The following is a 24,835-nucleotide window of genomic DNA, read 5'->3' on the forward strand; positions in this document are numbered from 1 at the left end:
TGAGGATCAGTTCACTACTCAACCTATGAAAACATAATATAATGTCTTCTGTTGCTGTCTAAAGTCTGACAGATTATCCCTGATGATGTCATCAGGGTTACCTCGGTTGAAGCTACACACAAAGAAGCTATTATTATTATTAGTTTATTTGAAAGGGGACAACAAAAAAATAGCTGATAAGAGTTTAATTTAAGAGCTGATATGTTTTTTTTTATTTTTTGTTTTTTTTTATTTTGTTCCTTTCATGAGAGTGGACAACAAAATGTGTACAGAGACACACTCTACACCTTCATGATTGGAACGGAGCAGCAAGAAGAAAACATTTCTTATATTTGTCTGCCCCCTACTTGAACAATAATTTAAAAAAAGATGGTCTGACATCACATACAATTGATTTTCAGTAGCCTACACCAACAAAACTTTGATTATAACAAAAAACAAAACACTTAAAACAACAAAAACAAACAAACAAGACAAAAAACAACATTATTAGTTTATTTAAAAGGGGGCAGTGCAATTTCACAAAACACATGATTACACATGGTTAAAAAAGCCAGAGTTAGCCAGAAGGCTAGTTTTCATCTGTAGTCCCCTGGTCCCCTGGTGTAGTCCCCCCATGTAAAAAAAAGCAGAGAATTACAAAAAAAAACAAAAAAACAACAACAACATCACGTACAATGTACAAAATATGTGCAAATTTTGCAAATTGAGTTGCATTATAATAAATAGGATCTGTTTATTTGGAGCCACATTTAACCCTTTATCAGGCGAAGAACCATATTTGGTAACTTCAGTGGGGGGAGGTAATATTTCTATATATTAAATATATATAAAAGTTGCAAATTTACTTGATTAAAGTGGCAAATCTACAAGAAAAAAAGTCACAGATTTACGTGAAAAAAGTGGGGGAAAAAAGCAACTTTTTTCTCGCAGATTCACCACTTTAAATCTCATAAATCTGCACAGTTTTTCTCGAAGATTTGCCACTTTAATCTCGTAAACTTTTTTCTCAAAATATGATCCCCCTCCCCCGGGTCCGTTTTTTTTTACACATTCTACGGTTGAAATTTGGAATTTGTAAGTATTTCAATGAGTGCCCTATTAAGGGTTAAGATTAAAAGTCAAGATATCTTGGCTTTTAATGATTCAATTTAATTTTTTCAACCAGCGGTTATGGCATTAATGTGACAGTTGACACACTGCAAAAACCAACTGACATGAAAAAATGAGAAGTAAATTACTAGGATTAAGCAAATACATGCTCGAAACAAGTAAAAATGTTCTGCCATATATATATATATATATGTATCATATTGTTTATCCTGCTCTCATATTATTTTCACTCAGCTGTTCATCCTTAACTTTAACATGCATGTGTACATAAGCTGTGTCATGCAGATGTTCCCGTTTTATGTGAGAATGTCACATTTTGGGTTTGGAAAGTGTTCAGAAGTTACAAAAATAACTCAAACCTCTTACTTAAGCCTATTTCCACCACGTAGATCCCACCAACTCAGCACCCCACATCCTGGACAGCTTCGAGCGTCGTGAGGTGATGGCGTCTCATCGAGTGGAGCTGCCCTGCAAGGCCTCCGGTCACCCGGCACCCAAATATCGCTGGCTGAAGGACAACCGGCCGCTGGAGCCCGACACTCGCTTCAGACAGAGTGTGACAGGCCTGCTGATAGAGAGGGCCCAGTCCAGCGACACGGGGACGTATGTGTGTGAAGTGTGGAACGGCTACGGCAACGCTGAGGTGGTTGGCAGGCTGCTGGTCAAAGGTCAGTGCCACTCATGTCATTGGGTATTTATATGCGATTAAAATGCGATTAATTTCGATTAATTAATTACAAAGCCTCTAATTAATTAGATTTTTTTTTTTAATCGAGTCCCGGCCCTAGAAATAACGAAAACCAGAATCGAGAAAACATTTTCGTTAACTGAAAAAAAAACAACAACAAAAAACAATAACTAACTGAAACTGTGTTTTATGGTTACAAAACTAACTAAAATTATAGTGAAAATGTCCTTCGTTTTCATCTTTGTCAACTTTTGTCATACATACATTATGGCTTGCAAAAGTATTCATCCCCCTTGGATGTTTCACCCTTTTTTAGCTTTTACACATGAAATCATGGTCAATATAATTTGGCCTTTTTAAAAAGAATTTGCAAAAACCCCTCTTTTATATCAAAGTGAAAACTCTCTGAGTTGCTTGGAGTGTTCTTTTGTCTTCATGGTACAATTGTAGCAGGAATAGTGATGAACCAGAGACTGGACCTCCCAGACCCAGAAAAGAAGTAATGAACCAGAAAAAAACATTGATAAAAGTAAACAATAAGTAAACAGAGAAAGAAATATTCGGTCCAAATGATGAAGCATAGCTTATTACACCTACCCTGCTACAACTCAAGTTAATTTAAAAATTAGAAATGTACAATCTGTTATTTATTAATACAAGAAATAAGCAGTCACAGAAGAGAGAAAAGAAAGAAGCTGCTTGATTTTTATTTTTCTTCTTCAACTCCCCTTCCCCTTCCTTCCTTTTGTCTTGGTAAGAAACAAATAATTTGCAGTGTATTATAACCTTGCTTCACTCTTATTTCTGCCCTGCAGAGCCCCTGAAGGTGGTGGTGAGCCCCCGGAAGGTGAAGGGCAGCGTGGGCAGCCAGGTTTCTCTGTCCTGCAGCGTTACCGGCTCCGAGGAGTACCAGTTGTCCTGGTACCGCAACGGAGAGCTCATCTATCCCAGCAACAGCGTCCGCATGACAGGCCAGAACAGGGAGAACCTGGTCATGGCTGGTATGGCCAAGAGCGACGGAGGAGCCTATCAGTGTTTCGCCAGACACGGAAAGATGTCCGCCCAGGACTTTGTTCAAGTCATACTGGAAGGTCAGAGGTCACAGGGATCTTACTGGGAATGTGTGGTTGGGAGCAGTTGGGTGATTCTCATGAAGCCAGTCTAAGTTCTGTCTGTGAAGATTATAAGGACATACTTTATTAAACTACATATATTTCACTTTTATATGAATGAACAATATAGCCATAATGAGGCACACTTCATTGTTTTGTGTTAAAAGAATATTTTCTATATTTTTAAATATATTTTTGATTCTCAAATTCATTACTATTCATACATTTATTTAAAAAACTTTAAAAAAATAAATAATAAATAATTTAACAGAATGTAATCAAACATAATGGTTTTAAACAATGTATATAAAGAACAAAATCTGAATGAAAATTTATGAGAAAAAAATGGTTAAATGTTACGGTAATGATAGAATCGTTTGCATTAAAATATGTGTATATTTTAATAAAATTGATAAAACAGCTACCCTTGAGCAAGAAAAAAAAAAACCCCATTTCATCGTTTTTTATATTTAAACTTGTGTTATGGTAATGAATTTTGCTCTCAGTGTCTCAAAAAATGTCAGAAAATACCTTAAATTATTTTAAAAACATTATAAATTCATATTAAACAGTGACTTTAGATTGTATATGTTATAAAGGGCCAAAGAAAATATATATTCTAAAGTCTAAAATACACAAATCTTTAAATAGAGTTGTTAAACACTTTTAAAACAACATTGTAGTGACTTTACTGTGCAGAAACTACATTTTTAGGGTCAAAGGTCAAATAAATCGTCATGATTTTTGAGCATAAAAATTACATAATCAATATGTGTAGAAAAAAGTGTCATATCACTTACCTACCAATAACCCATTTGGCTTGTCAATTAAAAAACGTTAAAAAATTAATAAATCATTTTGGTCATACCAGCTACCCTTGAGCAAGAAAAAAACAACAAAAAAAAGAAAATACCTTAATAAAAAAAAAAAAAAAGATTCTAAATTCATATTAAACAGTGACCTTAGATTGTATATGTTATAAAGGGTTAAAGAAAATCTGTATTCAATGCTCTTGGATTTCTGCACCATGTTCATGAGAATCACCCGGTTATCGTCCTGTTCTTTATAAGTGCAGCAGCATAATAAGTGTTGTGTGTGTGTGTGTGCACATGTGAATCCAAACGGTGCGTCTGTGTATGTGGGATTGAGTGCTGCTGTAGAGCTCAGCTTTATTAGATTTTCTGAAAGAGGCTTGCATACTGTTACACAAGCTGGGCTGCTGCAGTGTCTGCCTCCCATGACCACACCAATGTAAGGAGAATAATGATAATCAATGATGTTGCTGAGCCAGAGAAAGGAGCTGTATTAATCTGCTTTACACTCTGATTCTCCTTTTTATACAACACGCATAAATGTATTTCAATGAAAAAGCAAATCAGTCTGCTTTCTGAATAGACCCTCATTTAGAAAAGGGTCTTTTATGACAACACTCATAACTGGATTGTGGATTATAACTGACTATATTACCCATACCTAAGTAGGTTTGGGGTTGTTTGACATTACTACAATTATTTCACATCTTTGGTTACTTATTATTTACTTACATATTTTTTCTTAAGTAAACAGGAATTTTACCTGTAAAATGAACAATGTGGTACCACCCCTATTCTGAAAACGTTAGGACGTTTTCTTAAACACAAATAGAAACAGAATGTGATAATTTCTTAATCCTTTTTGCTTTATTTCAACTGAAACCTAAACTGCCCTTCAAAGCCTAACTGCAGTAGCTACATTTTTGATTGAAATAGAGTAATAACTAAAAAAAATGAACTCTTTTATCTTGTGACAAAGTTTTAGATTTCAATTTTGCTTTATTTCAGAGAAATGATAAAATCTACTGTGATACAATGTAGCCTTGTTTTTCTTCTTTGTGTTGAATAGTGAAGACAAGAATAATAGAAATTACAAGTTTATTTGACAGGGAAATTAATATCTAGATAGTGATCAAGCAAAAAAGTGAGATAAAATTATATAAAGACTAAAATATAACATTACTTTATAATATTAAGTCTAATAACTCTGTTTTTGCATTACTATTAGAACCTTTTACAGCAAAACTAGAGTGCAGTAACTACATTTTTAGGGTCAAAGGTCAAATAAATGGTCATGATTTTTGAGTATAAAAATTACATAATCAATATGTGTAGAAATAAAAAACGTACCTCCCTATAACCCATTTGGCACAAAAAAGGTTAAAAAACTTTAAAGCAGTTTTTCCTCAGTTTTATCGTAGTTACTGCAGTTAGACTTTGTATGGCAGTTTTTATGGCAGATTTTTAATGTATACCGTATTCTGAATTTGATGCTTTCTGTTTTTATTTATCTTTCACACAGTGTCTCAACTTTTTTGGAATCTGGGTTTTACTTTAGTAAAGGATCTGACTACAATAATTAGTCCCAGAATAATAAAATGTACATTGTGTTTCTCCCTCCACTGCCCAGATGGCACGCCCAAAATCCTGGCTTCATTCAGCGAGAAGGTCTACAACATCAACGAGTTTGTGTCGCTGTCGTGCACGGTAAAGGGCACGCCGGAGCCCCGGGTAACGTGGACGCTAGACGACGAACCCGTGGTACGAGACAGCCGCCACCGCATCTCCCACTACACCAACACCGAGGGCCACGCGGTCAGCCACCTCAACATCAGCCAGACCCAGGTGCCCGACGGAGGGGTGTACCGCTGCATCTGCAACAACTCGGCCGGGACAGTTTCCTACCAGGCGCGAATAAACGTAAGAGGTGCTTGTCAGATCAACTCTTCCAACACACCATCACATATACACATCAACATGTCTTGATTTGTTCTGTTTTAATTGGCTACCCTTAAAGTGCCTTAAGGGGTGTGCAGATGTGGACAGAATGCCTGACTAAGTTTATCTAAACGGAGGGAAACTGCAAGCCTAGCTTAGCATAATGACTGCAAACGGAGGGAAATTCTTAGCATAGCTTAAAATAATGACTGCAAATGGAGGGAAACTCTTAGCATAGCTTAGCATAATGACTGCAAATGGAGGGAAACTGCTAGCCTAGCTTAGCATAATGACTGCAAACGGAGGGAAATTCTTAGCATAGCTTAAAATAATGACTGCAAATGGAGGGAAACTCTTAGCATAGCTTAGCATAATGACTGCAAACGGAAGGAAACTCTTAGCGTAGCTTAGCATAATGACTGCAAATGGAGGGACACTGCTAGCCTAGCTTAGCATAATGACTGCAATCGGAGGGAAACTCTTAGCATAGCTTAACATAATGACTGCAAACAGAGGGAAGCTCTTAGCATAGCTTAGCATAATGACTGCAAACGGAGGGAAACTGCTAGCCTAGCTTAGCATAATGACTGCAAACGGAGAGAAACTCTTAGCGTAGCTTAGCATAATGACTGCAAATGGAGGGAAACTCTTAGCATAGCTTAGCATAATGACTGCAAATGAAGGGAAACTCTTAGCATAGCTTAGCATAATGACTGCAAACGGAGGGAAACTCTAAGCATAGCTTAACATAATGACTGCAAACGGAGGGAAACTCTTAGCATAGCTTAGCATAATGGCTACAAACGGAGGGAAACTCTTAGCATAGCTTAACATAATGATTGCAAATGGAGGGAAACTACTAGCCTAGCTGTGTTGAACTAGCAGCTGATGAGTTTTTGTTTCCCGCGATAACAAGATAAATAAATAAATGTTTTTATTTCTAGTCGTCAGATGTGATGGTTGTTTTCCAATTATAAACCTGATACTGTAGCTTAAGAGCTCAGAACACGACGGATTCTTCTCCAGCCTCCTGCATTAGCTCCTCTTATCATCACTCAGTGGTGTCAGCATTAACTTTTCTAATGCCCCGCTTCCTACCCAACACCTGCTGATAGCTTTATACTGGGACACCATTAGGGTGATTTACTGTTAGCTCCAGTGTATGACTGTGGTGCTATCTTCCCTCTACAGGGACATGGTTGGCTGGGTTGCTGTTGTCATGTAGCGGTAATACTGGGGCACTCAAGCTTTCTGTGCTCGGTGCAAGGCTATTAGTATTTCTCTATTGCAGAGAGGGTAGGGTACTTTCTGTACACTGATTGGTTTAATTTGATTGTGTTCATTCTTGCATGTTGTAAGGCTAAATAGGGCGATCCTCTAGCCCTTAAGCGAGGGTCCGTGGATGCCGAATGCAGCCAAGCAATGAAGATAAATCTCCACAGGTGCCATTGCAGAGAAAGTGTAATGACTGTTTCTCACATCGTTGGCTCCTTAATCGTGCTAAAGAGAGTAGCAACCCAGGATATGCTTGTGCTCAAAGTACACTACAGAGCCTAGTTAAACTGTCTTCTATAGTGCTTTAAAGAGAAGCCTAATAGTCCATTTCCCTGATAGACACTAAGCTATGGAAGCCTATTGGTTATGCTGTTGGTTTTTCACAAGTGTGTGTGAAAGCTGGCAACATGAGTAATGGTTCTGATAATAGCTTCATGAGTGGAGAAAGGGAACATTCCACTCTAATGCTTGTCAGAGGCAATCACAGCCAGCACCGAAGAGGTAATATTCACTTCAGGTTCAAACAGAAGGGTGCATTAGTTCCTGGTTCTGACGTGGCAAAAAGTACATTCGGTGTGAAGGAAAACAGAGCAGAAAGAGTCCACTTGTGATGATTTTAATGAGTCAGTGCAGGGACGTCTTAGTCAGGCAGTCTGAAACTCTTAAATATATCACGACACTGTTTTGATTTCTTGCTATCAGAATGAATCAAGGCATGCAAAAGGCATGTTTGTGGTGTCTCGAAAACACACACAACACAGCACAGCTATCTTTTATGCCACCACCCCCACCTCAAAATCATTTTAAGAGAGTTGTCTCTCCAATGTGTCCTTCAAGGGCCTGCCAGCATCAGACCAATGAAGAACCTCACTGCCATCGCTGGGCGGGACATGTACATCCACTGCCGTGTCATTGGCTACCCGTACTACTCCATCAAGTGGTACAAGGACTCCAATTTGCTGCCATACAACCACCGCCAGCGGGCCTTTGAGAACAACGGCACCCTGAAGCTGTTCGACGTGCAGAAGGACGTGGATGAAGGAGAATACACCTGCAACGTGTTGGTGCAGCCTCAGCTCTCCACACACCAGAGTGTTTATGTTACTGTGAAAGGTAGGAACCTCAGTCTGATCTGTCTCCACTTATCTACAATCTGCAAGCTATAATGTCATTTAGCAGACACTTTTATCCAAAGCGACGTTCATTTGAGAGTTAATATAACACAAGCAAGCATGAAGTCAAGAAACAACACAAGAATTAGCAAGAATAAGTGACATATGTTACGTTGAGTCCTGTTAGGACGTAAGTACCAACTGTACGCGCACCAGTTTGAGAAGCGCTGGAAAAAATGGCTGCAAGTGACATTTAGTTTTAGTTAAGGAACTAATTCATTAATACATTTATACATATACTTAGGAGACAATAGGTCCAAGTAAAACACTGCCAAATTAAGCTTGTTTAGTGAATATTTACAGAAAGTGTTTTTGGGACGCAAGCGCAGGTTTTGCTTTTTTTTTTAGTTTTTGATAATATTAACATTTAGATTTAAACATTGAGTGTTTGTTACTGTAAAAGGTATAAACTTCAGTCTGATCCGTCTCCAGTTATAGTTCATGACTCAACACTGGGTACTAAGCCTGGGTTTTACATTTAGAAAAAGAGCATAAGATGCTGTATCAGCATCACTACCTGGTTGCATGAAACTACTTTGGCTAGGTTGCCCTTACATTTTTATCTTTAAAGAAATGAGTAAAAATTAGATAAATAAACTTTGTTTTGAGCTTTCTATATCCTTTGATGAGAACACAATAATTTTTGTTTGTTTCATCTTTGTTGTCTATTTTGGAGAAGCTACACTGTAAAAAAAAAAAAGTTTGTAGAAATAACAGTAAAACACTATCAAATTGCATTAGATATAATGCGTAAAATTCAAAATTGCCGTTGTACGCTTTTAATTAATGTAAATCTAGGAAAAGTACAAAACTTTGAAACTGTAGAAAACACACAAGTTCTGCACAAAATCAAAAGACAAACACTATAATATCACAAGGACACAATAACCCTAAAAATAAAGGTGGAAATGACCGTTTTTGAGTGTTTATGTTACTGTGAAAGGTATAAACCTCAGTCTGATCCATCTCCAGTTCTAGTTCATGACTCAACACCGGGTAGTAAGCCTGGCTTTTACATTTAGAAAAATAGCATAAGATTTAGTAGCTGTAGCTGTGTGTAATCATGGGTACTCCATCAGGATTATTACCAATCTGAAGTGTCACAGTAAGCAGCTTAGGCCATTTATTTTAAATGTACATACACATACCTCAGTGTTTGTAGACTAGATTCTCCTCTGTGCCTGTGCATACTAACACAGAATCACTTTATCAGTCTGCACGCTGACCCCGTGTCTCTCCATCTGGCGTACATGCTGCTCATCGCCTTTAAAAGATACATTAAAGCATCACTTTAGTATCTACCGTTCCTTGTCGCGGAAAACACAGATATGCAGAGGGATATTTGTACACCACAACCTGTAAAATAAACACACACACATCACTGATAGCAGAGCAGCTTCTCCATCATCCAGGCCAGCTTATCTGCAGCTCATCTGAATATTCAGCGGCTTTGAGCTGAGCCAGATGATGATAACCTCAGATGGCTTTCTTTCTTCAATGACGCTGCATAATTTGAAATGTCGGATGGGCAACAACCCCCCTCTTTCTCTCTGACGTGCTAACAAGTGTGCGAGGGGGAAATCACACAGCGTAGACAAAGCTATGCCGCCATTGCGCCTCGGCTAATTTGCCTCTCGGCTGCTTAGCATTCCAGCGCTGCCGAGAGGGAATCCCCAGGAGCCTATTATGCCTATTTTGTTGTGAATTAAATAAGCGCTGAAGTGCAGCTTATTCCAATGTTATTTTAAATCATTAATTTTCCAAAGCATCTGGTTCTCACGATGGCTGCAGCGTCCCCAGAGAGCAAAAGACAGTGAGAGAGAATGTTATATGCATGTTTTTTTATGAGTGAGGATTCAGACACTGTACGTGGGCAGAGGTAATAAAATATTTCTATAATTCCTGGAGAAAAAAAAAATCATGTTTTTAATATTGGGAACAAAGTGACAGACAGTGTGACTAATGAGTTGCTGTGGGAGGGGTGAATGGTGGCTGATTTTGAGCCACATTTGCTGCTGTTAACCCTTTATCAGGGAAATAACTATATTTGGTAACTTCAGGTAATATTTTGAGAAAAAAGTTGCAAATTTACTAGAAAAAAAGTTGCAGATTTAAGAGATTTAAAGTGGCAAATCTGCGCGAAAAAAAATGGCAGATTTACGAGAAAAAAGTGGGAAAAAAGCAAGTTTTTCTCCCAGATTCACCACTTTAACCCTTAATAGGCACTCATTGATATAGTTGCAAATTCCAAATTCCAAAAGAAAAAAATGCTCCCATTTATGAGATTTAAAGTGGTGAATCTGGGAGGAAAAAGTTGCTTTTTTCCCACTTTAAATCTTTTAAATCTGCAACTTTTTTTCTCGTAGATTTGCCACTTTAATCTAGTAAATTTGCAACTTTTTTCTCGAAATATTACCTGAAGTTACCAAAGATAGTTCTTCGCCTGATAAAGGGTTAAGCAAAATGCCTGAGATGGATAGATGGATAGATGGATAGATAGACAGATAGATAGATAGATAGATAGATAGATAGATAGATAGATAGATAGATAGATAGATAGATAGATAGATAGATAGATAGATAGACTTTATTTATCCCAAGCTGGGAAATTACAGTGTAGCAGCAGTATAACACACAGAGACAATAACAACACAATTAAATAAGAACAATTTATGCATACTTCAAGCAATAAAATATAAAAATACAATAAATAACAATTAAAATAAAGTGTCTAAAGAAGGAGTATGTATTAAGGAGTAGAATTCCAGTGCAGAATAAATATGAATATACAGTATAAAAATGTTGGTGCCGTGAAACAAATAAGGTGCAATGAACAGTGTGCATAAAAAACACATGAAGTGCATATAGCGACTGTATGTAACGAACCAAGTTGGAAAATGAATTTGAACGTCTCGTCCCCAGTTCCACCGACCATCCACCCGTTTGAGTTCCCTCGGTTCTCCATCGGCCAGCGGGTCTTCATCCCCTGCGTGGTCATGTCCGGCGACCAGCCCGTCTTCATCACCTGGCAGAAGGACGGTCGGCCCATCCCCGCCAGCCTGGGCGTCACCATTGACAACATAGACTTCACCAGCTCCCTACGCATCTCCAACCTCACACTGATGCACAACGGCAACTACACCTGCATCGCCCGCAACCAAGCTGCCGCCGTGGAGCACCAGAGCCAGCTCATAGTCCGAGGTGAGGAGGGGGGAGCTCAGGAGTAAATAAAAGGATTAATGTTCCGTTAGTTAGATTATTTACATTGCAGCACATAGAGAGTCCAGCGGCTAATGGTGCGTTCATGGTCTGCACAAATGTCAGAATTTTCAACATTGTTATGAGCTCCAAGTTCCGACTTTCAGTGTTAATATAACACACCGTAAGGCGTTACGTTAAGAATGTGTTAGACCCACCTTCAAAATAAAAGCAAACACATGTAGCTTTCAAAATAAGACCACATGGATGTGTTAGCAGAGTCCACCACAGAATTTGCAAGAAGGCTTTCAAAATATGACGCCTTAAATAAGACATAGAAGAACCCTTATTCTCCTTTACAATAATTTATTAAAAAAATATGCAATGATTAAGATGGAATAGTAGCATTAGAATGTGCGAGAGGCACCAAATTTAGGCTTTTAGGGCAAAAAGGCATGATGCAGGCATTTAACCTAACCCTTTGTTATTTCCTCTTAGGTTTTTAACCCTCTGGGCCCACTTTAATTTACCCTTTCGAGCCATTTGGGCTGAAAATCCCCACCTCCAAAAAAATGCTATAAAAACTTTACAGATTAATATTTTTGTCTACTTTTTTCTGCATGAACCTCTTAAACAACTTCTGCCCTGCTCAAAACTATTAAACATTCAAAGATTTTGAGGATTTTAACCCTTTAAATGCCAGTTTGTCACTAATGTTTTATATGAAAAAAAACACAAAAATGGGTGGGTGATAAGGAGTAAATAAAAGGCATGATGCAGGCATTTAACTTAACCCTTTATTATTTTCTTTTAGGTTATTCATTTTACTGATATACTGTATGTTTTATGTGGTAATTATGTTTGATGTTTGTTTGTGTCTAGTTTAGTTTTAATGTTATTTAATGTGTTAAAGTTCTTTATTTTTGTTTTATTTATTTAGGTTGGTTTTGTGATTTTGTTGTTGTTGTTATTTTTCCTTTCTTTTTTTTTTTTTTACTGTGTTTGTCCATTGGTGATTTATATTGTGTTTTGTTTAAATTAATTAAAAAAATATATATAATAATAATAATAATAATAAAAGGCATGATGTAATTCACCAACTATTATCAATAAGGTAATATTCCTTTATCGTTGTTTAGATTTGTATACGTGTAATCTAATGGCTACTTCACTTTTCAGTTCCTCCCAAGTTTGTGGTGCAACCGAAGGACCAGGATGGCATCTATGGGAAGGCAGTGATACTGAACTGTTCAGCTGAAGGTTATCCTGTTCCTACCATCCAGTGGGAGTACTCCAAAGGTAAGCACACAGCATTACACACACACACACACACACACACACATTAATATACTTTCCTGCCACATACTATATTATGTGGAAGGGATATTTACCCTCCAGATTCATAGTGATCCCGATCCGTCCCCCCTACTTTCAGCGACAAACATCGCTGTTAAAACAGGATTAATGTTCTGTTAGTTAGGTTATTTACATTGCAGCGCACATAGAGAGTCTGGCGGCTAATGGTGCGTTCAAGGTCTACACGAATATCAGAATTTTTACCGTTGTTCAGAGCTCCAAGTTCCGACTTTCAGTGTAAATTAAACACACCGTAAGGCGTTACGGTAAGAATGTGTTAGACCCACCTTCAAAATAAAAGCAAACACAAGTAGCTTTCAAAATAAGAGCACATGGATGTGTTAGCAGAGTCCACCACAGAATTTGCAAGAAGACTGTCAGAATATGACGCCTTAAATAAAACATAGAAGAACCCTTATTCTCCTTTACAATAATTCATAAATATGCATATAAAAATATGCAATCATTAAGATGGAATTGTGGCATTAGATTGTGCGAGAGGCACCAAATTTAGGCTTTCAGGGCAAAAATGTTCCCCCCTACTCTGTTTCAGTCCCCCATCATAGTCTCAGAAAATCCTGACGGACACGAAATCACCCAGCAGTATGTTCAGAGTAATGAAAGGAGGAGAGATGTTTTTGGGTCCTTCATTGAGTCAGCTTCAAGTCAGTAAACTTGTTTGGCTGCACTGGAAATTTCATGTACAAACTTCTTTTTATTTATGTAGATATGTTGGCTGTTGTTTACACTACAGTTCATTTACATTTTTTTAAAAATAAAACATATTTTGGTTAAGGCATGGAGTGGAAAAATAACTAATTGAGTTGAAATCAGTTGGTGACAGTTCAAAAATCCCATCTGCGCCCCTGCAGACACACAAACATAACATCCAGTACATGTCTCTTCAGGTTCAGTGTGTTTCACAGTTTCCAACAACAACTCTTCTCTTTTGACAATCATGCTGAGTTGTATGTTTAGATTTTTTTTGTCCAACGGCAAGCTTATCCTCTGTGGTACATGATCTTTTTACGAATGCCAACACAACAAACATAATGTCCACAGCCTTGAGGTTGAATGCATAATAACACCCACCTAGCTCCCAGTCCAAACAAGCACTGTGAGATGAGACACAGCAGCAGTTCAAGGAAGAGCTTTTCTCTTCTCTGGAAGTAGGAAATAGGTGGCAGATTATGTAACTGCTAGACTTACATGATCCCGTCCTGGCTGGACGCAATAACAGCAGATTCTTGGACACAATATGGATCTCATACACTTACTGTTAACGGACTTTACTCAGATCATTTTCTTTTTGGCTTAAATTACAAACAGGTTGGTGAACCAACATGATAAATACTGACATGCATCTTTGTTATAAATATATATATATATACTAGGGATGGGAATAATTAACCAATGATCTATTAATGGTCGTTAAGAATTTGGTCGATCATGTGGAATTTTTAATCGATCTGTGTGTTTTTTTATTTGAATTTTATCCATGATTGCGTATCAGTATCACTGAACTTAAGTTGGATAAAGCTACAGTTTGCAAACTGAAAGTTGCAATAATAATTATGAAAACACAGAGAAATACAAGAGGATTAATTTGAGCAAAACTATCTTACCGTATCAAACCTTGCTAGTATGAATTACTGATATAAAAATTGAAGTAACTACAAAATCCAACTCAAAACCAAAGCAATAATTACATTTACAGCAGTCTGCTTTGGATATATATATACAAATTTAAACATAAAACCAAAGCAGACTGCAGTAAATTGTCTGCTTTGACTGTGATACAGTGTAGTCTTGTATTTCTTCATTTTGTTAAACAGTGAAGACAAGAATAGAAGAAATAATACGTTTTTTTGATAGTGAAATAATTATCTAGATAGTGACAAAGTAAAAAAGTGAGATAAAATTATAATAAGACTAAAATATAACATTACTTTATAATATTAAGTCTAAAATACACGCATCTTTGAATGCAGTTGTTGTAAATACACTTATAACAATACACTTATACCTTTTGAAAATGTTTATTTACTGAAAACAAAATATAAAAGCTGAAAGAAAGCAACATTGTAGTTACTGCACTTTGTTTCTACATCAATATTAGAACTTTTTTCAGCAAAACCAGAGTGCAGTAACTACATTTTTGGGGTCAAAGTTCAAATAAATCATGATTTTTTAGCATAAAAATTACATCATCAATACATGTAGAAATATTTATAATACACTTATCTACCTGTAATACATGGCTGGCCAGTTAAAAAACGATAAAAAAACAACAACTTTAAAGCAGTTTTTCTCAGTTTTATCCTTTGTGAGTTACTGCAGTTAGACTTTGTATGACAGTATTTCTCTACTAAAGAATACAATGTACATGTACAATAGGCTTAACTATTAGAAAACTAAAACTGTAGTAACATCAGCTGTGTGTGTGTGAGGCAGGTACAGCGAGTGCACATGTTGAGTGATTCAAGAGAAGGTCACAGTCACTATTTGTTGTAAATGTTAGAATGGCTCCATGTTTTCAGAAACAGGTCTCGGTGTCCTGAAAGTCTGAATATGAGTCATTCAGCCTACAACATGAACCATTATTGAAGCCCAGCCATTCAGCTTGGAGTCGAGTGGCATTGACTGAGGATTTTCTTATTGATAAAAAAAAAACATTTAAACTGTCAACAAGACATGTCCTCATTCTGTTACTGCTCTTTAATAACACCTCACAGTGTGTTTCCCCCCATGCTAATGTAAGACCATCTGGTTTTGGTGTGTTGGCAAACCTGATAAGGTCATAAACACTGATGCACCACAACTTTTATAGCAGATATTTATATTCATATTTATATCATATATTGTTATTGTTACTTGTTTTGTTCATTATTTTTCTTGTATTATCCTATATTGTGATTGTTTTGTAACTTTTTTTGTAACTTGGAGCAATCTGGAAGCAGAATTTCCTTCAGGATTACTAAACGTTCTATTTTATCTTATCTTATCTTATCTTATCTTATTTATTCTACTTATTTACATATTCTTATACTCTTAGTATATTATCTATTGTCTATCTAGTGTATATCTTGTATAGTCAAGTACTTATATGCATATATAATGCTGGTACAATATATCATATATATGTATATATTTATACATGTTTACATATTATATATTATGTTATAAATGTATGCACACCCTGCACAGGCTAAATATATGACACATTGCTTTCATTATTATTCTAACTACTACTACTAATAGTATTATTATTATTATATACATATACTGTGATATACTACTATTATTATATAATATATATATATTATATATACTTATATATATTATAATATTATTATAATATATATTATACTATATATATACTGTACTATTACAGATTATTACTATTATACATACTGTCTAGTCACAATAACATTATTACCATCATTAGAATTACCAACATCTTGCCACTGTACCTTACCTACCAACTTATCTTCTTTATAACTTAATTTGAATCACAGTGATTGTGTTTAGGTTGACTCTAAACCTTCAGATATTTCTGTAGTTTTCATGTTTTCCTGTATTTATGTCTGATCAACACTCTCTCTGTCTCTCTGAAGGCGCCGGCGTCCCTCAGTTCAAACCCATCGCCCTCAACTCAGGCTTTCGTATCGAGGTGCTGGTCAACGGCTCTCTGTTCATCAAGCACGTGCTGGAAGAAGACAGCGGCTTCTACCTGTGTCGAGTCAGCAACGACGTCGGAGCTGACGTCAGCAAGTCCATGTACCTCAATGTCAAAAGTAAGTCTGGTGGGAAAACACCATCTGAAATCCAAGAGTGTATACATTTAAAATGTGCATCTGAGGTGATGTCAGACTAAGATCTCTTGATTTAGTCAAGAAGTATGGAGTAAATTCTTCTGGTCAGCTTTACAAGAATAATTATTAGTCACACCTGATCTCTACAGCAGATATTTCCACCAAACAATCTAGATTGATGAATAGCACTACAGGTAAGACACAAATGTTCTTTTTAAAGGCAGTACATGCTGAAAGTTAGATTAGACACAGTGGTGCTGTTAGCTAAATGCTAAGGTCAGCGTGCTAACATGCTCATGTTAAAAATGCTAACATGTTGATGTTTAGCAGGTATAATATTTACTAGAGGTGTGAATCAGCAGAGTCACGATATTATTGGGATTTTAAGCATTTTGCGATATGGTGACTATTGCGATACAATATAATGCGATTTAACTGTTTAACTGCATTTTGTGTTCACAAAATTAAATTCAGTCAAGAATTGTTTTGTCCAATCAGAGAAAATTCTCAGTTTGTTCATCTCACTTCAGTGTTTTTATTTCTCCACAATGAGAGTCAAACCCACAGACTGACCAACAAAGTATTCAGTCAACTGAACTCAACTGCTATGAATCAAGTATGGATGACAACAACTGCAGCATTTTATCAAACTTTCAAAAACTTTAAGCTTCACTGCTCTGAAGGTTTTTTAATGAAACCTAAAAAAGCCGAACATTTAGCAGACACTTTTATCCAAAGCGACTTACAGGAAGAATAAAAGCAAACAATCAAGGTATAGTGCAGTAAGAGCTATTAGTGCATCAATAAGTGCTCGTGACAATTCTTTAAGGAGTAGAATTATCGTGTAGTGCTAGGAAAAAAAACTTTGCAGCGTTATTTCGACAACTTCCCAACACGATATCCTGACGCACATGGAGCCAATAGATTCCTTAGGTCTTCTAGTTTCATATGACACCTAAAAATGAGTCCGCTTTGACCTCCTGAACAAACAAAAACAGCAAATACCCACCGCAACCATGAATCGATATAATATTGCCTCGCAAAATATCGTGATACTATGCTGTATCGATTTCTTCCCCCACCTCTAATATTTTTGGGCTGAATTGTCCTTTTAAAGTGAAAAAAGTTAACACTAAAGCAGAAAGGTTAAGTGAGTTGAAGTGGAGTGGGCTTTGTCTGTGACAGTCAGGCCACCAGCAACATGCCGTCATGGTGCTCGCTCTGTGCTTTCTGCCTGAATGAATCCCACGAAAGCAACACACAGAGCCACTGCCACCGCATCTCTCGGAGAAAGTACAGCGTTTATCCGCTGTGTGGCCAAGGACTTAGCTCCCCTCCATTAAGCTCTGAATTCTGCATGCAGGCAGGGGCTGCCATGTGGAAAAGAGGGCTGAGGTTTGGAGGAAGAATGGGTTATCCATGTCGTTTCCACCCCTGTATCTGCCTCCTTCTCTCTTTTCTTTAGTGTCTTTAAAACCCCTCATTACTATATGCATATCTATATATATGCATACCACTGACATTATCAAAGGATTGGAGCTAACACCCACCATGCTCACACTTACTGTACATACAGTACAGCTATGGATTTACATTTACAGATTATGACCAGGACAAACAAATTACCTCTAAGGTAATATTATTGAGATATGTCCTGTACAAACAATCAGAATTCAGGTACATTCTATTGCAAAGTTGCATAACATTTTTTTGCCATTCCCTACACATTTCAATGTTTGTGTTTTTGTAATAACTAGTGCAGTGCCCGTACGAAGTATGTATTCGTGTAGTGCGAGATTGTATTTTGTAGCTAATGCTAATGCTTCTTGCTAGTGTAACCTTAAATAACACATAAACGCTATCTTTCCGTCCGTATTTTACTGTTTTCAATGGATCAAACTGATGCAGAAGAAAGGGCTTAAATCTCCACTTAGCATGCTAATGGCGAGATAGCACATTACGCAGTATGCTGCACTAAAAGTACATTAACATGAACCCAATTAGCTGACATACTATATTGCATGTAAGTATCTCATATCAAATGATTATGGGCATTACGCTAAGCAACATGAATGTCATCCCTGAATTACATAGTAATGCAACATAAGAAGTGAATAAAGCTAAATCTCTGCTTAGCATGCTAATCACGCTACAACAACGTCTGCAACTCCATAAAACACTTACTTTTCATAAGGTACCACACCATCCAGCACATACACGTTGAACATTGATATTCGCTGGAAACTATTTGAATATTATTGGAAAATCGAACCTTGTAGCACACTTTAAAACTCCTAAAGATAGGTAGGCTAAATAGACTTACAGATGAGATGAGTCAGGGTGTAAATCCAGAGTGAATTGTGTTACTGACCAGGTGTAGGCCTATCACACAATGGGGCGGAGCTCCACTAAAAGGGGGCGGAGCTCCCCTAAAAGACGTCCGATCGGAAACAGTGCAATGCTGCAACACGTCCTACGTAAATAATGATATTTTGAAAAATGAATTCAAAAATCTTCAAAGTCGAGGATGCACACCTTCATGCCATGTGCAAGACACATAGGAAATCTGAGGTCAGATCACACACACACACACAAACACACACACACACACACACACACACACACAGACGCTTCTTGCTTTTATAGATAGATAGATGTTCCACTTTTTTCAATAGGAATACTGCCCTCTTCAGGTTGACAGAGCACTCAATTAACCATAAGAATCTAATACATGATTTAATTCACCATATCTTCCCATAGAGAGTGATGCTAAAACATGGATTTGACAGTCTACATACTTCTTCTGTGACCAGCAACCATGTCACAAATAATGTATTTTTTCAGTTTGAGCTTGTGCATGTGATTGTGGATTTGCATGTGTGAGTGTGATCTCCAGCCAGTCCTCTGTGGCTGGGTGCTCATTTTTGATCAGCCACTGCTAGATGAGGCTTATGCCCCCGTGGCTCTTATCAAGCCAGAGCAGAGTACTCCCTGCTGAGAGTCTCACTGTCTGCCAGCCGCAGCCAAATAGGCTACCACTCCTTCATGACCCCTCCTGTCTCACTGCAGCCTCTTATGCTCTCTCACAGACAAACATACATGCACAGGAACACAGAGGCTCTCAGTACAGTACGTCCCTCATGTCATTCAAGTCTGGACAATTAAATATCTCGGAAGATATTCTTTTGATTTTTTTTTATCCTCTGGTAACCGCTGTAGGATGCTACTGGTGATTAGTTCTCCATGCTATGAAGTAAATCCTGACTGTAAGCAGTTTTTTTTTTTTTTTTTTTCGTGCCATTGGGCAAAAAAATTCATTACAACCTTTGAGCACATTTTAATAAAATTGTTCTCAGAGAAAAAAATAGCTCTGTACGTCCTTTTCTAAAGCCTGTAAATAAAGCCCACGACAAGAGACTTTGGCCAATCACATTTCAGAGAGACAGTGCTCCTATCGGCTGTCCAACAAATGCAGATGCACGTCCCTTCCAAGGTTATTATAGTTAATGAAAACTAACAAAATAACGAAAACTAGAATTGAAAAAACATTTTTGTTAACTGAAATAAAAATAAAAATAAAAACCAGATTTTTAAAAAAACCAGAACTAACTGAAACTGTATTGTGTGGTTACAAAACTAACTAAAAATATAGAGAAAACGTCCTTCGTTTTTGTCTTTGTCAACTTTTTTCATATAAAACAAGTGTATGTATTCCTGCTTTGTGGGCTTCCAGGAGAAGCGCGAGTGAAATTACCGTAATGACACCATATTGGCTGTAGGAGCAACTTCTCAGCTTTCAGAAAAACATTGGAATTTTGCATAGGAATAATGTATGTTATCTTTTCCATTGTCATGTTTGATGCCATCTCTGCACAGAACATTTTATACCGTTCACACCTTGGTCACTCAGTGGAGACAACATTTTGAATAACTACTTTAATTTGTGTGGCAGCTTCTCTGTTAACCAGATCTGTGTTTGACATATGATCCTGGAAAAACAAACGCATGTATGTGTGTGTGAGTGTTTGTCAGCAGTCCCTCAGGTGCGTTCTCTGCTGCTGAAGTGTCAGCTTGTTGTTGTTGTGATATTTGTGCTCTCCTGATTTGTGTCTCTTTGCTCCCTATAGTAACCCAAATCTCCCTGAGCACCAGGGGAGCCACACCTCATCCCACCTCCCCTGTGTGTGTGTGTGTGTGTGTGTGTGTGTGTGTGTGTGTGTGTGTGTGTGTGTGTGTGTGTGTGTGTGTGTGTGTGTGCAGAACCCTTAAAGCCTCTCCATGTCCTTAATAGGTAGAGTGTTGAGCCTGTGTAGTCCAGTGTAGCGTCTGAGGCAGTAATGCTGGCTGATGTTGGACACTGTGATGTTCTGTACACTCTGTGCTGTTTTCATGTTGTTTATCCAGGCCAGCCTCCACCACTTGAGTAGTGGCAGCTACTTAAGAGGCTTAGAAGCCAATTAGGGAGGCACACAAGCTGACGCATGCTGAAGTACTCACGTGATGGATAGTATGATCTTCGCTGTGTATTATTGGCTGGCCAAGTGTGGCTTGATGTATCAGTAAACAAACAGCGGAAAATCAATAGATTCAATCAGAAACTCCGAGGTGTGTAGTATGGCCACATGCATGGGAAATACGCTTTATGTGTGACACAGGTGAGCAAACAAGCTTATGAGCACGCACAAAGACAGAGATTTGCACACAAAGCACTGCACACGTTAATGCAAAGGCCTAATGTAAAGGCACAGATACAGTGCAGCCATTACAAAAGAGTAATGGGCCAGGCAGCTAATGCAGTGGTTTAGATAGATCCCACTCTGCCGGGCTATTGTGGTGGACTCCCCGGGAAATGAATTGCAGCTATTGTGATGTCCTAGCTTGGCACTTTCATTGTTATGAGTGTCTGTGCATAGGCTAATGTCTCGTCATAATACACCATGCATCATCCTGCACGAACGCCGCCACTGCACTGTGGAAATTGCATGCACTCACTGCACCAGGAAGATGTTGTGCACTGCAAAAAAAGGGGGTGTGTTAAAACAAGATAGAGACATACAATTATCAAAAAATACACAAAATTACCCAAAAAATACAAAAAATGATCAAATAAGACACAAGATTACCAAAAAAATATGTAAGATTATCAAATAAGACACAAAAGAGACACAATAGGGATAAAAATGGCACACAAAAAGTGATTATTCAGTCTAAATGACAGTTTTTGCTGATACTACATTTAAATTTACAGTAGGAAAGCCACTCACTGCACCAGGAAGAACTTGTGCACTGCAAAAAAAGGGTGTGTGTAAAAACAAGATAAAAACACTAAATCTGAGGGAAATTATCCTGCTGCATGGACAGATAATTTCACTGATAATTTCACAGCCGGAACTGTAAGAGTTAATCACCTTATTGGGGCTAAGATGGATAATAAAAGGAAATAAAGGCAGAATGTATTATGACCCTTTTTGAATTTCGCATCCAACAAATACCCCATTACAAAAACCATTACAAAAAAACGAAAACTAATAAAAACTAAACTAAATCTAGCAAACTCACTCTAAAAACAAATTCAAACTGACTGAATTTCAAAACGAAAATTCACAACAAAATTAAAACTAAAACTAATGAAAAATCCAAAACTACTCTGCAAAAAAGGTGTGTCTAAAAACAAGATAAAAACACTAAATCTGAGGGAAATGATCTTGCTGCATGGACAGATAATTTCACTTGACAAGATTTCTTAAATTAAGATTGTTAAATCTAGAAATAAGCATGTTGAAGACTTCAAATAAGAATTTAACTCTCAAAACAAGATAAATTATCTAACACTTCTAAATCTTCTCTTTTTCTATCTGGGTAAGAACAAATAATGTGCAGTTTAGATACTAGTTTCATCTTATTTGGACTAGAGAAATGGGTCTCACGGTCTTTTCAAGCACCTCTGTGGTTCATATAGAAACTAAATCTCACAAGATCTCTTCCTTCTCTTTTTCTTTTTTTAAAAAATGTATTTCAGCACCAGTCCCCGCCATGATCACATCGTACCCCAATAAATAATAAACGCTTAAAATAAGAATTTAACTCTTAAAACAAGATATATTAAAACTGCAAGCAGCGATGAACTGGCCCGAGCAGAGTGCACTGCAAATTTTTTGAGTTAATTTCTTATTTTAAGTGTTCAACATGCTTATTTCTAGATTTAACAATCTCAATTTAAGAAATCTTGTCAAGTGAAATTATCTGTCCATGCAGCAAGATCATTTCCCTCAGATTTGGTGTTTTTATCTTGTTTTTTACCTTTTTTGCAGTGCAGGGAGAACTTGTGCATGTCTTCATGTGCAAATTGATGCACTTGTGCTTATATTTATTCCATAAGATAATTGATAGGAATGTGTTTTAGTTCTGTCCTGACTCTGGTTTGCAGGTGGAGGCTTAAACAAATGATTTTTATGCAATTTCCAGTCAAGCATCCCTACCTCGAAAAACAGATGCAATTCAGTCAATTCATTACCAATCCACAGCGGATGCTATCAGAGTCAGTCAACAGCCACTCAATGTTTATCAGGGCCAATTAAGACCAATCAAGCCTATTAGACATCATAATGTTGGCAGACACAGTGATGAGGGCAGAACACTTAATGAGGCTTCACTGAGAGAAGAAGAGGTGAATGTTCTTGTGGTCACTGAGCAGCACAACGTCCTTCAAACAGCCATAAGGAAGTCTCTTCCTCTCATCTCTGTTTCTTTCATCTTATTTACTCATCTGCATCCAAACACACACACACACACACACACACACACACCTCTACACAACAGAAACCCGCCCCCTGTGTTATTATATTATATATTGTTTATTTTTATTTTTTATTTTGTATGTACGCATGTATATATGTGTATATGTATACATATATATATATATATATATATATATATAATACGAAAAATTATCAAAAGAGACATACAATTATCAAAAAATACACAAAATTACCAAAAAAAATACATAAAATTATCAAATAAAACACAAGATTACCAAAAAAATCTGTAAGATTATGAAAGTAGACACAAAATTACCAAAAATACGTAAAATGATCAAATAAGACACAAAATTACCAAAAAGAGACACAATAGGGATAAAAATGGCACAAACAATGATTATTCAATCTAAATGACTTTTTGCTGATACTACATTTAAATTTAAAGTAGGAAAGCCACTCACTGTATTTGTTGTAGTGCACTACCACAATTATATATATATATATAATTATTATTATTTTTTTTTAAATATTATTATCTTGTATTTTATTTATTCTTATTTATTTGTTATTGTTCTTCCCTCTCTTCTCGCATTAGTGCTTCTTGCTTTGTTTGCCTATTTATTTTCATTGTGTTATACATATAAGTGAGCCATGTTATATATATTTATATATATGTTGTAGCATCTGCCCCTCATCCACAGACTAGGGTTGTCACGATACTAAAATTTTCAACTAGATACCGATACTCAGGAAAATACTCGATACCATTTTTGATACCACAAGGATAAAAACAAAGACCCCAAAATTTAACAGAAATATTTTTTATTAACAAGAAAAATGCAACGTGTAAAAATGAACAGAACCACGGGTTAAATATTTATAGTAAAAAACAGTTGTGCAAAAATAAACTGCAACTATGATAACAAGCTTCAGATACTCGATACTTTTGAAAATGAGTATCATACCCGGATACAACGTTTTAGTATCGATCCTTTTTTGAGTATCGATACTTTTGACAACCCTAAAATCTTGTTTAATTTCCTAGGAAAAACACAGAAATGATCGCATTTTTATTGATTGATGTGATTGAGATTCCCAGAAATCATTACTTTGTCAATGAACGTCAGAGCCACAAAACTCTGACGTACAAGATCACAAGAGGAGTTGGAAACACTTCCCTAGTTTAGCATTTGTAAGCACAAACAACAAAAAAACAAACAAAACAAACAAACAAACAAACAAACAGAATACCAGAGTGAGGCCTCAGGACCAACATTTCCTGTGTTCTAAGAGGTAAAATTTGTGTTTTTGACAAAGGAGTCTGGCAAATCGTTTATCATTTATGTTTTTCTTTGTTGTTGTTGTTGTTGTTCTGCTGTCTCTACTTGTGCTCCACATGGTGTAGTGCATTTGTCCCTCATGTCACCTTGTTTGTTACGTCATTTCACCAATAAAAAAAACAAAAACAAAGAAACCCGCCCAGTCTGCAGGCATACATTGGTTCATGCTTCATGTCCAAGCCAATTGTGCAGCTAAGGGAATTATTTCAGTACATTGCAGGCGGCCAGTGAACCAGTCATCTCCTGCTCCTCCTCCCC

General features: G+C 36.9%; 1 protein-coding gene across 1 annotated transcript in view; it reads left to right on the top strand.

Annotated features, from left to right (window-relative positions):
• The window catches only part of dscama (Down syndrome cell adhesion molecule a), a 171,134-nt gene that overhangs the window by 111,517 nt on the left and 34,782 nt on the right, over window positions 1-24,835 (top strand). Inside the window, exons 5-11 of the mRNA XM_059352352.1 lie at window positions 1,503-1,781; window positions 2,617-2,892; window positions 5,356-5,652; window positions 7,776-8,051; window positions 11,033-11,311; window positions 12,488-12,607; window positions 16,282-16,461. Of these exons, the coding sequence (XP_059208335.1) occupies window positions 1,503-1,781; window positions 2,617-2,892; window positions 5,356-5,652; window positions 7,776-8,051; window positions 11,033-11,311; window positions 12,488-12,607; window positions 16,282-16,461 (1,707 nt within the window). The remainder of the gene's footprint in view (window positions 1-1,502; window positions 1,782-2,616; window positions 2,893-5,355; window positions 5,653-7,775; window positions 8,052-11,032; window positions 11,312-12,487; window positions 12,608-16,281; window positions 16,462-24,835) is intronic.

This window comes from Centropristis striata, chromosome 15, assembly GCF_030273125.1.
Source record: "Centropristis striata isolate RG_2023a ecotype Rhode Island chromosome 15, C.striata_1.0, whole genome shotgun sequence".
NCBI lineage: Eukaryota > Metazoa > Chordata > Actinopteri > Perciformes > Serranidae > Centropristis > Centropristis striata.